The 12,508-nt window shown below is 41.0% G+C and overlaps 1 protein-coding gene across 3 annotated transcripts in view; it reads left to right on the top strand.

Annotated features, from left to right (window-relative positions):
• The window catches only part of si:ch73-383l1.1 (receptor tyrosine-protein kinase erbB-4), a 230,251-nt gene that overhangs the window by 113,026 nt on the left and 104,717 nt on the right, over positions 1-12,508 (top strand). For all 3 annotated transcript variants that reach the window (XM_051427370.1, XM_051427371.1, XM_051427368.1), the window contains exon 2: positions 1,531-1,682. In XM_051427370.1, coding sequence (XP_051283330.1) covers positions 1,531-1,682 — 152 coding nt within the window. The remainder of the gene's footprint in view (positions 1-1,530; positions 1,683-12,508) is intronic.

Genomic DNA, 12,508 nt, shown 5'->3' with positions numbered 1-12,508 from the left:
GCAGATGGTAGCAGGACTGACTGGTGGAAAGGCTGGCAGGGACGGAAGGAGCTCTTGATGGGTGGAAATAGGAGGAACTAATTGCAGTGGTAGCCTCTGCATTAGTCCATTGTCAGGCATTTATCATTAGCACCACGGACAAACACAATCATTTACAGACGCTATATGTTTGTTTGTTGTGGTGGGGTTTGAGATCACAGAGTAAATGATCTGTCATTTAAAGATTAAGAAATAAACCTATTTCCTCAAGATTGTTAAAGGTATTTTTAAGGAAGGATAACATGTTTATATATTATTCAATGCCATGTAACAGCAACTTTCAGTCATGTAGACCAACATTAGTACCTATTTTCTGCACCTTCTAATGGCTAAAATAACAAGCGGAGCTCAATATATATGTTATTTAGTTGTAGGTGTCAGTGCTATTAGCACTGATTGGTGAAAGGATGTTTGCCAGAGGCTGTTGGAAGCTATCAGAGATGTTAGAGACAGGTGTGTGACTGTGTGTTCCTCCGCTTTCATGGTTGTTTGTGTGTGTGTGGCTGAAACCGATGGAAAAATGTACCAGTTTTCTAATTGCCCCGGCCTTCCCACACACCAATAGAGCTGTTTCTACTCACTATAATATCTTCAAAGTCTTGTAATCTCGTCGGCCGAGTAAAGTCTCCAAGTGAAAACCCTCTGTAAAGGTCAACCAATGCAATTTGAATATCTTTGATTAAACGGTGTGCCGGTGCCAGACCCAGACTGTAGGTCACTGCCTCCGAGAAATGATATCCACCCCTCTCACCCCACTTGTCCCTCCCCGAGTCTCAACTCTTGCAGCTCCCTCATTGTCGAGGGTCACGTCTGCCGCACTCTGCACTCTTTTTAGCAATTTATGTAATCTCCCGACCCATTCTTTCTCTGCCACTATTCCCTCTGTCCTTCAATACTTCCTGTTTCACTTCCCTTTATTTCCTTTCTTCGCCTCTGCCTGTATCTCATATTCACACAGTGCATAGTTTCAGCCCTGAAATCCCCAATCCTGAATGTCTTCTTTCTTTTCCGCCCTCTTTCTTTCATCCTCCATTCATTATCTCACTGATTCTAACAGTTTTCAGAGAATCTGCTATTCAGCAGTCATTGAAGCATGCATCTGCAGTCTGGTATTTTAGTTAAAACCCCAGTAAGTACAGTCAAAGAAGAGTTTTCCTGGCAAAAGAGATATGTCACGTCAATTTTACTGCTTTCACTGAAAAAGCTAGGTTAGCTGGCCGTCTGACCTTTATAAGCAGCTACAGTATGGTAGCCTACTGTATGTGATCAAGTTGGAATTTCAAGATAATGACCATCATTAATTATACTTGTTTTTAAATTACCCTCATTGAATTTTAAATTCTACCCTTTTTCTGAAAATCTTTGGTTCTACCCATTGAGTTTGAACTTGCCTTTCTGAATTTGTCATCATATTTCAGCATGCCAACTTGCTCCAAACAACAGAAGTGACACCTTTTTCACACAGTTTTTTTTTTCTGTCTCTGTCTCTAGTTTGTCCTGGCACCGAGAACAAGCTGAGCACCCTGTCTGACCTGGACCAGCAGTACCGAACCCTCAAGAAGCTCTACGAGAACTGTGAAGTTGTCATGGGCAATTTGGAGATTACCAGCATCGATCGAAACCGCAACCTCTCCTTCCTCAAGGTATGAACATATATTTGGGTTTCAGGACCCTAGAGAGACAAAAAGTTTGTTTCAGAACCCTTAATACAGCTGAAGGCTAAACCTTTAACAACCACTCAACCATGAGTGCGTTGGTGAATACTAGATTGATACTTCAGACATTCAATGTACATCACCACTGACAATCTTTGCATGTATGAAATGTAACACATTGCATCATAGGCTTGTTATTAAAACATATTGTGTATTTCCCATAGTGGGCACTACTTTTTTCATCCCATTTTGGAAATTGTTTCAGGAACTAAATAGTACATAATCACACACTCAAAATTTTTGGGCCGATATGTCAGAAATCAGACGCTAAAAATAGTTAAAGATGATTTAAAGTAGACTGTAGAGCACAGAGGGAGTGAATGCAGTTGCAGCAAAAGAAAGTTTCGGCCTCTTAGGTAGTTATTAACAGGTTGGAGAGTTTCAGCACCATGGACAGAGACAGAAGGAGAGGAGTGTGTTTACCCTGCTGAGCCTTAGATGGTGACTAGCTTGCTCGCACACATGATTTAAAGTGTAAATTAGACAGTTGTGTAATTGCTCTCTATTGTCGATTTTCCCTTAACTATCCCCACAGTTTCTATAAGCTCAGCCAAGTACATTATGAAGCTATTTCTGTTTTGAACGCACATAAATGAAATTGTCTGAAAATCTTCTCATTCTCACTAATTCATCTTACAAGTGCATTTAGGTATGATACATGTACATTGCCAAGTGTGCTCTGGCAGGTTACGTCAATAAATTACCATCCAGACTAGGAGCTGCTACGCTTGCTCACAGGAGTGTTGAAATATATGCTGTAGAATAAACATTAAAGTCTGTTCTTTACTGGAACAGTAGGCCACTTTTACATTTGAACTCAAGGCGGTTTATTTATCTGAATTTCTTATCTGGAGGGTGTTGCAGTATGTAACCAGCGATGAGTTCAGCATCTTGTTTACTTCGAGAGAACTCATGGATATTGATTGAAGCCCTTTGCCAGCACAGTATAACACTATACTGTACAATGGAGCTAATGATAGGAGGTGCTGGTAAGAAATGTCTGTGAGAAACTGCAAGCATATGAGCCGTAACCGGAATGTAAAGTGCTGTAGTCATTCCTCCAGAACACTGTGCTCTCTCCGGTATGTTTTCTGTATGTGTGTCTCTAGGTGTGTGCATGTCCGTCATGGGGACTGTGTTAAAAAATTAACTTGTGCTATTGTATGTGCATATACTGGATGTGCCACCATGCGCCATCCCTCCCCCCTGCTGTTTAATGAAGTGAGGTGTAGTCTAATTACTGGGCCAGCGCTATCAAATGAACACCATAAACAGTCCCATTAGGCCTAGCATCATTAGGGAAACAATTAGGCATCTGGGGGATTGTTAAGTGGATGGGGGGGGGGGGTTATGCGGTTTCCATGGAAATTCTATAGCAATCTTGCTATTGGGCACAAGAAATCTGAGAGACCCCACCCTAATTCTTAAGTTGCAAGTGCTACTGTGAGTATTGATAGCTGGATGATGTTAATGTAATGTTCCACGTTCATAGACAACCCCTTTAATTTTTGGTGGTTTTGGTGAAAATACATTTAAAGAAATACATGTTAGCCCCACACAAGATTTAAATTTAAATTTAAAGGCATGTTTTTCACATAACATTAGTCATATGCATTTAGTTACCACTAATAAACATGTAAACATGCACAGTTTGATAATTCCTTGTCTTCTTTGTTTTTTATTCTTCCCGTAATTTTGACTAGTGCATTATCTGCAACTTCAAGCAGCACACACTCACAGTAGTTCATGCAAAGTTTAAAGTTGGCATGCACACACATTATCTACACATTCACGGTGCACACGATTCCTCAGATACAATGCACATGAGCTCAAACATTCAGAGCCACAGGCAGGCTGTAAAGACTGATGCACTTGGAAGTGCTCTATACGTTCTTTTTAAAACAGCAGCCTTGGAGGTACATACAGTATATATGGACAAATGGATGGGCAGTGTGTGGATGCAGGAAATGATTCAGGATAGGGTAAAGGGGGGAGCAGGGAGTGAGAGAAGAGCTACAGGGGTGTCGCTTTTATGGCAGGCAAAAACAGCTGCTGTGCTAAATTTACAATGTTCAGCTACCGTGCCGCAGGGGTGTGTGTTTGTGTTTGTGTCTGCATATATCTGTGTGGAAAGAGAAGAGGACAGGGGGCAATACAGGGCAGAGATGGAGAGGGAGGGAGGGAGGGGGTGCGAGTGGGGGGCAGACAGGACAACTTGGTGATTTTTGCCTGGTGAGATGCTGACAGTTAGATGGATGAGATGGCTCTGCAGCCTCCTCAGGTCCAGCTTTCTTCCAAACCACATCTCTCTGATTTTCCTGTACTCTCTGCCTTCCGTTCAGTGTGAGTGCATAGCACCATAAATGTGATACTGTTAGTTGTATAGCCCAGTCTGTATCAGATCTAGGTCTATTTGTATTCACAAATAAATCTTAGTGTTTGTTTAACCTAGCTTAGAGGCCCACACAGGTGGTGCTTACCCCATTAGTTCCCTGTAAAGCTAAACATGACTTTGCTGTGGTATGAAAAATTTTTAAAATGTAGCACCTTCTGACCTTGACTGGCCTCAATTGACCTTTGATGCCCACAGCACTGTGATAAAGCCAATCATTTTACACGTTTAGACTGAGAACAACACATATGTGTGGCTTTTGTTATGGCCTTAATCAAGTTTAATGCCAAATACAGTATATTGAATTACCTCAGGTCAGAGGTCAGAGAGGCCTCACCATCAATCTCCATCTGAGAATGAAAAATATCCACCTTATAATAGGGAGACTTAAAGGTTTTCTATGTTAAAAGATCTAGCTCCATATAAGTTCATATTTGTGTGCTCGCAAATTTGTTTACATACTTAAAAATAGGACACAAACTTGGGGACCCTGTAAAAGGTATTTTGTATTGAAGAAAACAAGAAATAATGTTATGGTTTTCACATGACAGTCAATGAGCATTAACAGTACATTCAGAAATTATTACTATAATTCCCATAATACTAACTTTATTAGCAAATTATGTCGCTTCTCTGGGTTTTTATAAAGAATATGGGCAAAAAAGAAAAAAAGAATGCAGTCATAAACCAGCAGTGGCATAAATCAGCTTACTAAAGTTGGCCTGAGATTTGCGTTCACTCACTAAAACTGTGGAGGGCTCCTCAGAAGTACTTTTGGTCGAGAGATAAAATGTTTTGTGAATACAGGCACAGGTGTCTGAAGGGCATCATCATGCCGACGCCTGGCATACCCCCTCTGTCTAGTTTGCTGGCCGGCTCCCCTGGCCACTGTCTGTCTGTCACTCAAAATGACCCATTTTCCCAGAAGTGAAGCGAGGAGCCGCGCCAAGTGGCCCACAGTGGCCCACAACCAGCTAATGATGTCACCTAGGCTGAAGGACTCTTCATTAAAGCCGGATCAATCTGCCGGCTAGCGCTGCGAAACACAGGGCGCGTTGCCAGAGCTGCGGCTGACAGTGGAGGGACGAGAGATGTCCGTCCATAAAGCCAGCAAGAGACGTACAGTTACGCATGTGTGTGTTTTAAAGTCTCAAACTTCTCCCCAGAGAACTGCATCTATCACACAAACACACATGCTCATACACACCCACAAGCTCCAATAAAGAGAGATGAATGACACGGTCACTGAGGTGTATACTCTATGTCGACATGCAGACAGAGACACTCTTTACAGAGCTTATCTCTGGCAAACACCAGCTGAAAGAGACGGAGAGAAAACAGAGATACTGCTTTTTTTTAAAGAAGCACTCATTTCCAAACTCTCCCATTTAAAAAAATAATAATAATAAAAGAAGGGCAACGTGGCTCCGTGAGTTCAGTTCAGCGCAGTCAGGCAACAGAGGAACAAAACATAGAAAGAGATGAGAGAGGAGAGAAAAGAGACTCCTCACACCAAAAGCTTCCCATTTTCCTTGGGCTGTTTTTCAACTGCAAATGAAAGCGCTCAGTGATTCTGCAGCTCAGCTATTCTCAAAGCGTACATCCTCAGAAATCTATTGTGGAGGCACGCGTTTGCTGCTCTGCTGCCTCATATGCTTAGCAAACTCTCAGTGTGTGTGTGTGCATTTACTTGTAGCCTGCTGTGTGGATGTTACATTAGCAGACATGTTGAAGTTGGGGCATGAGTCAAAATGAGGTTACAGGATACACTTACAGGGGGTAAAGGTTGCTTATCTCTTTTTATGACAAACTTTAATCCTTGGTGGTTTGCCTCACGACTTCGTCAGCTACAGCTTGCACTTTTTTATTCTTTCATGTCCTTGCTCTAACCTGCTGAGATCAGTGTGCTAGTCAGAGATTACTGCTTCTCTGTGTGTCATTATTCAGCACTCATCCGATCGCTCTTCTCTCTGTCTGAGAGTGTGACTCTGTGCTATTAATTTACTGCGAGGCAGTAATTCAGACCCCACTCTATCACACTTGTTTCACCGTGTATGTCCTTCAGAGATGTTTGCCATCCATCCTCCATGATACACTATATGGCCACATACTTGTACTTTTGCTCTGGGAATGTTTCCCATGGGTTGTGCTCTTTAGTTTAGGAGATCCAAAAATCTGCATTTAAAGACAACACTCAGGTTTCCAGGCCCTGCAGAAAGCCCTGACCTCAACCTCATCCAACACCGTTAGGATGGTTTGGACCAGGTCTATGTGAGCCAACATCAGTGTTGGACTTCACTGATGCTCTTGCGGCAGAATAGGAACAAATCCCTGCATTCAGGTGTGTTACAAGTAGACAGGAGGCTGTTAGCACCCATAGTTTTGGAATGACTTGTTGATGGGCACAATGTAAGTTCCATGTAAGGGGAACTAGAGACATGATTAAATGATCTATGTAAAGATGTCAAAACCAATGCAGTTGTACTGATGCACTAACAGCCAGAGCAATGTCTATAAAAAGTATAATGAGAGAGGTCTCTTGTTTAAGGTCTCCTCTTATATAAGAGGTTCTGGTTGGCAGTTTGTTTTCCCAAATTCAAAATGGCTGATGGGATTTCAGACCAGGAGTCCAACAGGTGGAATATGTTCAGCTGAGAGACACCTGGAGGAAGGAGGGAGAGACAGAGAAACTGAAGCTGAGTTTCCATCTAAATTTAATTTAATTTAAAATTCTCAGAGAATCAGTAAAAGTAAATGCGATTGAATGCATGTTTCCCTTCACATATATTATGCAGATAGAGGGAGGTAAGAACATCAAGATAAACAGTTTGTGGTGTCCGGCCAGGTGCCGTTTATCTACAGCAGAATAAGAATGCGCAGCACATGGTAGTCAAGCCTCAAATGAATAAAAATGAAAATGTTTGTTTCCTGTATTATTTTAGGGAAAAACTATTTTTAGTCTGTTTAAGTCACATGCATCGTTTCATCTAAGCCTTTGCTTTCATTGATACACCAACTTTTCTACCTCAGCCAATAGTTTTTTTTCCATCACAAGAGGATGGAAAGGCACTTAGGGAGAAAAGGGATGAAGAACACAAAAAACAGTCCCCCTAGACTGGCTTGTAACAATCCAGTGCCCATATCTGTGTATTGGAAAGTCATTTTGGTTTCTCAGCTCAGATTGTTTCTAAAGGATTCTTTAGTTCCCCATTACAATCTGAATCCTCTGTATTTTGGGGCTCGGACACTGTGCTGCAGGCCTTTTATTTGAGACTGAGAGGAGAGCTTTGCCCTCTCTGTGAGAGATGTTATTTGCATGTAGAGACAGAGAAAGGTAAAGGACAAGGCCTGTGGGGAGGTCAAGTACTCCTCTCTCCCACTCCTTGTTCTCTACAGATGTTTCACACTATTGTGCTTCATGCAGCACAATGGCTGTCACAGGGCCTCTTTGCCAAATAATGGCACCATGATCCTGAGCGACGGTTGAAGAGGGGCGTGCTAGCCAGGCAAATCGTACAGTTTCATTAGCCTCTGAACCAGCTGAGGAGCTCATAAAAGGTTGGGACTGTCGCCTGGAACGGGAGGCTGTTAGCGCCTCGCGGGCTCCCGGCAGCGTCTGCATAATTACAGCTCTTAATGTTGGGAAAATTAGCACCCTGCACGCGCCAGCCAGCATCCTGCCAGATCAGGGTGGCACAACCCTGATGTATCTTATAGTCCGTTAATTGTGGGGTACCGGTGACGTCCAAGTCCAAGTCCTTTTTTTTTATATTTCTCTTCTCCTTTCTCTTACAAGAGTGTGGCGGTTTTCCACAGTTAAGCAAATTGTTACCCAGAAGTGAAGCTCAAACTTGAAAAGTGTTTTTTAGACATTGCTAAAAAAAAAAGAAAAGAACATAGAGAAAGCAGAGAGAGAGAGAGAGAGAGAGAGAGAGAGAGAGAGAGAGAGAGAGAGAGGAAAAGGAAATTATTCTACATCCATTTTTAAAGAGGGTTTGTTAGTAACAGGTGATGAGATCCCATCCAGTTGGCTGATGTTTTCACAAAAATAGGACATGAACAAAAGAATTACATTTTGAAATTTTTATTGTTTTAAAAAAAAAAAATCATGTTTCAACTTTATTTCAGGCTTTAAAAATACTGTTGTAGAAAAATAAAGCAGGGATTTGACATTTCTGCAACACACAAAGCAAACAATTTAAAGCATTTGGATGCTTGACAGATGACAGGGGAACGTCCCTTTTGATTGTCCATCACAACAGGCCACCGTGTACTGCGACAGATAAACCCAAACTAGCATTAGCATTAAAGCTACAGCAGCAAAGGGGCCGCCTTTCATCTGTGGTGCTGCTTAGACTGAATTAACTTGTCATTTCTGCTTTGCTACTGCTGGTGCAGCCGTTTTATCTGAGAACATAGGTGCATAGCCTTGATGATCGTATCGTTTTTTTTTTTTTTAAGGTTTTCAGGCTTTGAAACAATATGCACGTCTTTTAAAATTACCTGATGTTTACCGTGGGGAAAATCTTTGCAGCAGCAAAGAGAGAAAGAAAAATGCAGCACGTATGAGAGTGGAGAGGATTTAATAAACTTAATCTTAATCTGCAAATATCTGGTGACAACAAACAGTAGGAGCTTATCCTTTTATTTGAGTTAACATACTTTTATGGTTGTACACTTGGCTGTGCATTATAAGTGGATGTTCTTTCTGAAAATGACCACAGTAACAATACAATAAGCCACCACTGGAAGTTTTACATAGTGCTAACATCCCAAAGGCAGAACAGTTATACAGTTATACAGTTATACAGTTAACAGGTATAAGGTTAAAAACAACCCCTTTACCACTACAATTTAGTTGTACATGGATACAAGTTTGTTAAAGTATTTGTGAGCAGCTATAATTCCTCCTGTGGGTGCCTATAATTAGAGACTGAACAGATAGTGGATGCCAGTGTTGTAAACACTTAAATTGTCTTTACATCTGCTTAGTATAGTAGTAGAGTTTAATAGCAGCCCTTTAAATAGATGAAATCTCAAACTGAAATATGACAGTCACTATCATTTCATATTTAATAATGCTTTATCCTCAAGGCATTTGAAATAGTGACAGAATTATCTTGATGATTTGTGACAAAAACATTAAAGAAAATACTTTTGTTGTGGCTGTGACATTATGTTCAGTAACAATAATGAGGAAGAGGAAATACATCCTACATAAAAATGGAGGCATACATCCAAATGTACCATGCATGCAAATTGTTTACAGAGTCCACAACTTTTTTTAGCAAACTGCCTTGTTTGGGCTGCCACTGTTGGACCCGACTCCTGTGGGAGTTGCAGACCCACAGTTTGGATGTCGGGGGTGTCTTCTGCCCCCAGGGGGGGCTTGGTAGCTGGTACGACCGAGACACTGCTCCTGCTCATTACTAGGTTCCTGGTTGAATAGCCTGCAGCGTTGGAGAGCTGTTGTTTCAATGCAGAGAGGGTAACAGAATGTATGCACACACACACACACATATTCATAAAGCACATATTATGGAAACATATTCACATGCACACAAACACACACATCAAACATGCATGCACACAACCTGCTATTGTATTCAGGATCCGGTTGTGCTTCTCACTGATTCATCTGTGTGTGTGTGTGTGTGTGTGTGTGTTTTTTTTTTTTGTGTGGTCGGCTGCATGCCTGCTTTTTTGTCGGCCTGATCAAAGCAGACACGGTGCAGAGCAGAGGTCTCAGAGGTGAAATTAAAGTCTTGCTGCCTCCACGGCATGGAGGGGGGAAGTGATTACCGTTAAATTAAAAGGTACGACCATAAAAGCGTGCCACGGCCGAACCCTCGCAATTCATCAAAATGATCCCATGGCGCGTCTTTTGCTTATCAAATTGTAAAATATTGTCCATGACACCGGCGTAACAGGGGCGTAATTAATGCACTAAATCAATTCCGAATCACTCTGCGCAGAGTGGCCCTGCTGGGATGCCGTCATTATCGCAAATTATGGTGGCAGATGCATGGGGCCAAGAGGAATGGATAAAGCTCTAGCAGTGTCTTCCTCCTCCTCCACAAGTAATCCTCGTTCGTTTCCCACTCCCTCTCTCAGACTCACTGAGTGTCAAACCAGTGTGGCATTTCCATTCACACCTGTGCTATGTTATTAACAGGTGCAAATAGTTTTATTAGTTTTAAAATTCAGGCCCCAGAGTGATCCCTTGGCTGTGGCTGGCATGTGGATTTCAATGGCAATAATGTGTCTTCATCTTCAAGGAGGTAAAATCGAAGAGATGGATGTATTAATAGCATGATCTTTTTTCCCCCTTTTGTTTTATATGTGAGGATGATACATTTTGAGAGACTCTCATTAAAATACTACAGTTTCATCGCCTTAAAGAGGTTATTTACTCCCACACAACTGAAAGCCTTTCCATCATTGATTGCAGTTGTGGACGTTCCAAATATCACCATATATAATACATGTTTGTTTTTTTTGTAGGATCTTTGCATGATTTATGGAAGCACATTTCATGGGGTGAGATTAAAACACTGTTGTACAAAAGCTGTGTTTGAATACAATAGTGATATTAATACGATTTGGAGTTATAATAATGATTCCTCATTTTTGGCCTGAAATATTTGGCCAGAATTCCAACAAATTTTATCTATAAGAAGGTTACCATTTGTCTGTATTTTTGTCTTTTTTCCTGGACAAATAGCCTGTCTGAGATCCACAAAAATGTGATATGAATACTTGCTAACTGACTTTTTGTCATCTGCAGTTTCAAAGCCAAAAATGAATCTCAATTTTTAAAACATGTAGCAGCAGTGATACTCAACTTGCAGCATGTGGGCCAAATCTGGCCTGCAATAGGGTGCCGGGTGGCCCACCGGCTATTTTCCAATTCACAAAGAAAATAAACTGATTCACAGTGGGGATTTTTTGTGTTTAAAATCAGGTTTAATGCCAAGTAAGTTTACACAATCAAGGAATTTTTAAATATAAATAAAGATAGAAAGATCTAAGAGCTGTACAGGAATGTGCAAAATTGACAAGAATGATATTTGCAATGTGCAAGATAGAGAACCAACAGAAGTGCATTAATGTAATGCAAATATACAGGGTGGGTTTAAGAGTCAGTGTCAGTGGGGGTTCCGGGCCTTGTTGATGAGGCCAGCCGCAGTAAATGTACAATAATGTCCTTTGGCTGTTACTTGTTAAGTCACAATGCTAGTAATTCTGTTCATTCTTGTTCCGTAGTACGAGCAGTTTATGTTCATGTTTATGGTTTATGGTTATAAATCATTTCCAACACTTAAGTGATTGCGTGATGGAAGAGGCTCAAGCTAAGTTTAATGTTGTATAAACTCTTTCAACTGTGACCAAAGCATGTACAACTAAAAACCAGTTGCCGTCATTTACACCTATCTTCAATCAATTCATAAGTTAAGTGATAAGTCAGTTCATTTGATAATAACACATTTAAAAGAAATATGAGTTATGGGCTTTTATGTGTTTATTCATTTCTTGGATATTATTATTGCATATTTATTACCCGACCCCTGGCCTCCTGTCCCTTTGCAATAATAAAAAATAAAGTACATTTAAACATCTGCTGAGGAAGATCGAAAGCTGCAGGCATGCTAATAATGGAGCTTGCAGTGAGCTTGCTTTGTCAAAAAGTTATCATGATAGTTTTTTACAGACTGCATCTATAATGCATTCCTCTTTTATGACCACAACTTTGGATAAATTAGGGCGACCAGCGTGAAAACCCAAACAACCTTGATTATCCTCTGGCACCACCTGGTAAGTTGGGAAACGCTAAGAGTACTAACAACAGTCTTATAGTACGGCAGGAAAGAGTGAAGCCAGGCCAGGAAAAAATCTCTTACTGCAAAACACAAATTAATAATTGACTTTCTCTTGTTCCAGTCATGTCTCCCACATCTTCCCATGAACTTCCTGAAATCCTCACATCTTAGCTGCTAACAAATGAATAGTTACATTATGAGGCTGTCCTCGAGACTGCACAGTTTCGTGTCTGGCTGTGCTAAGTGGGGCTTGTGTAAGTGTGCTCTGAGATCATATGCCTGTCTAAGGACAGCACGTCATACCTGCAAGATAAATTATGTATGCATATTGCATTTTTAGATTAAAGATTTCGTGACTCACAATGAAGATTTTTTCCAGTTGCATGTTCCATAGTGTACCCAACAGAAGGGTCAGTGTCGCGCATTTGTATTATTCCTGGGGTAATAATAGTGGCAGAAGATCAAAAGAGGGGGAAAAGTAGCTGAAAAGGTTATTAAGTAGTTTGGTGTATGATTTTAATCAAAGTACCCTCACCTACATC

This window comes from Dicentrarchus labrax, unplaced genomic scaffold, assembly GCF_905237075.1.
Source record: "Dicentrarchus labrax unplaced genomic scaffold, dlabrax2021, whole genome shotgun sequence".
Taxonomy (NCBI): Eukaryota; Metazoa; Chordata; class Actinopteri; family Moronidae; genus Dicentrarchus; species Dicentrarchus labrax.
Note: the sequence above shows the minus strand (reverse complement) of the source record. Positions and strands in the feature narration are given on the sequence as shown.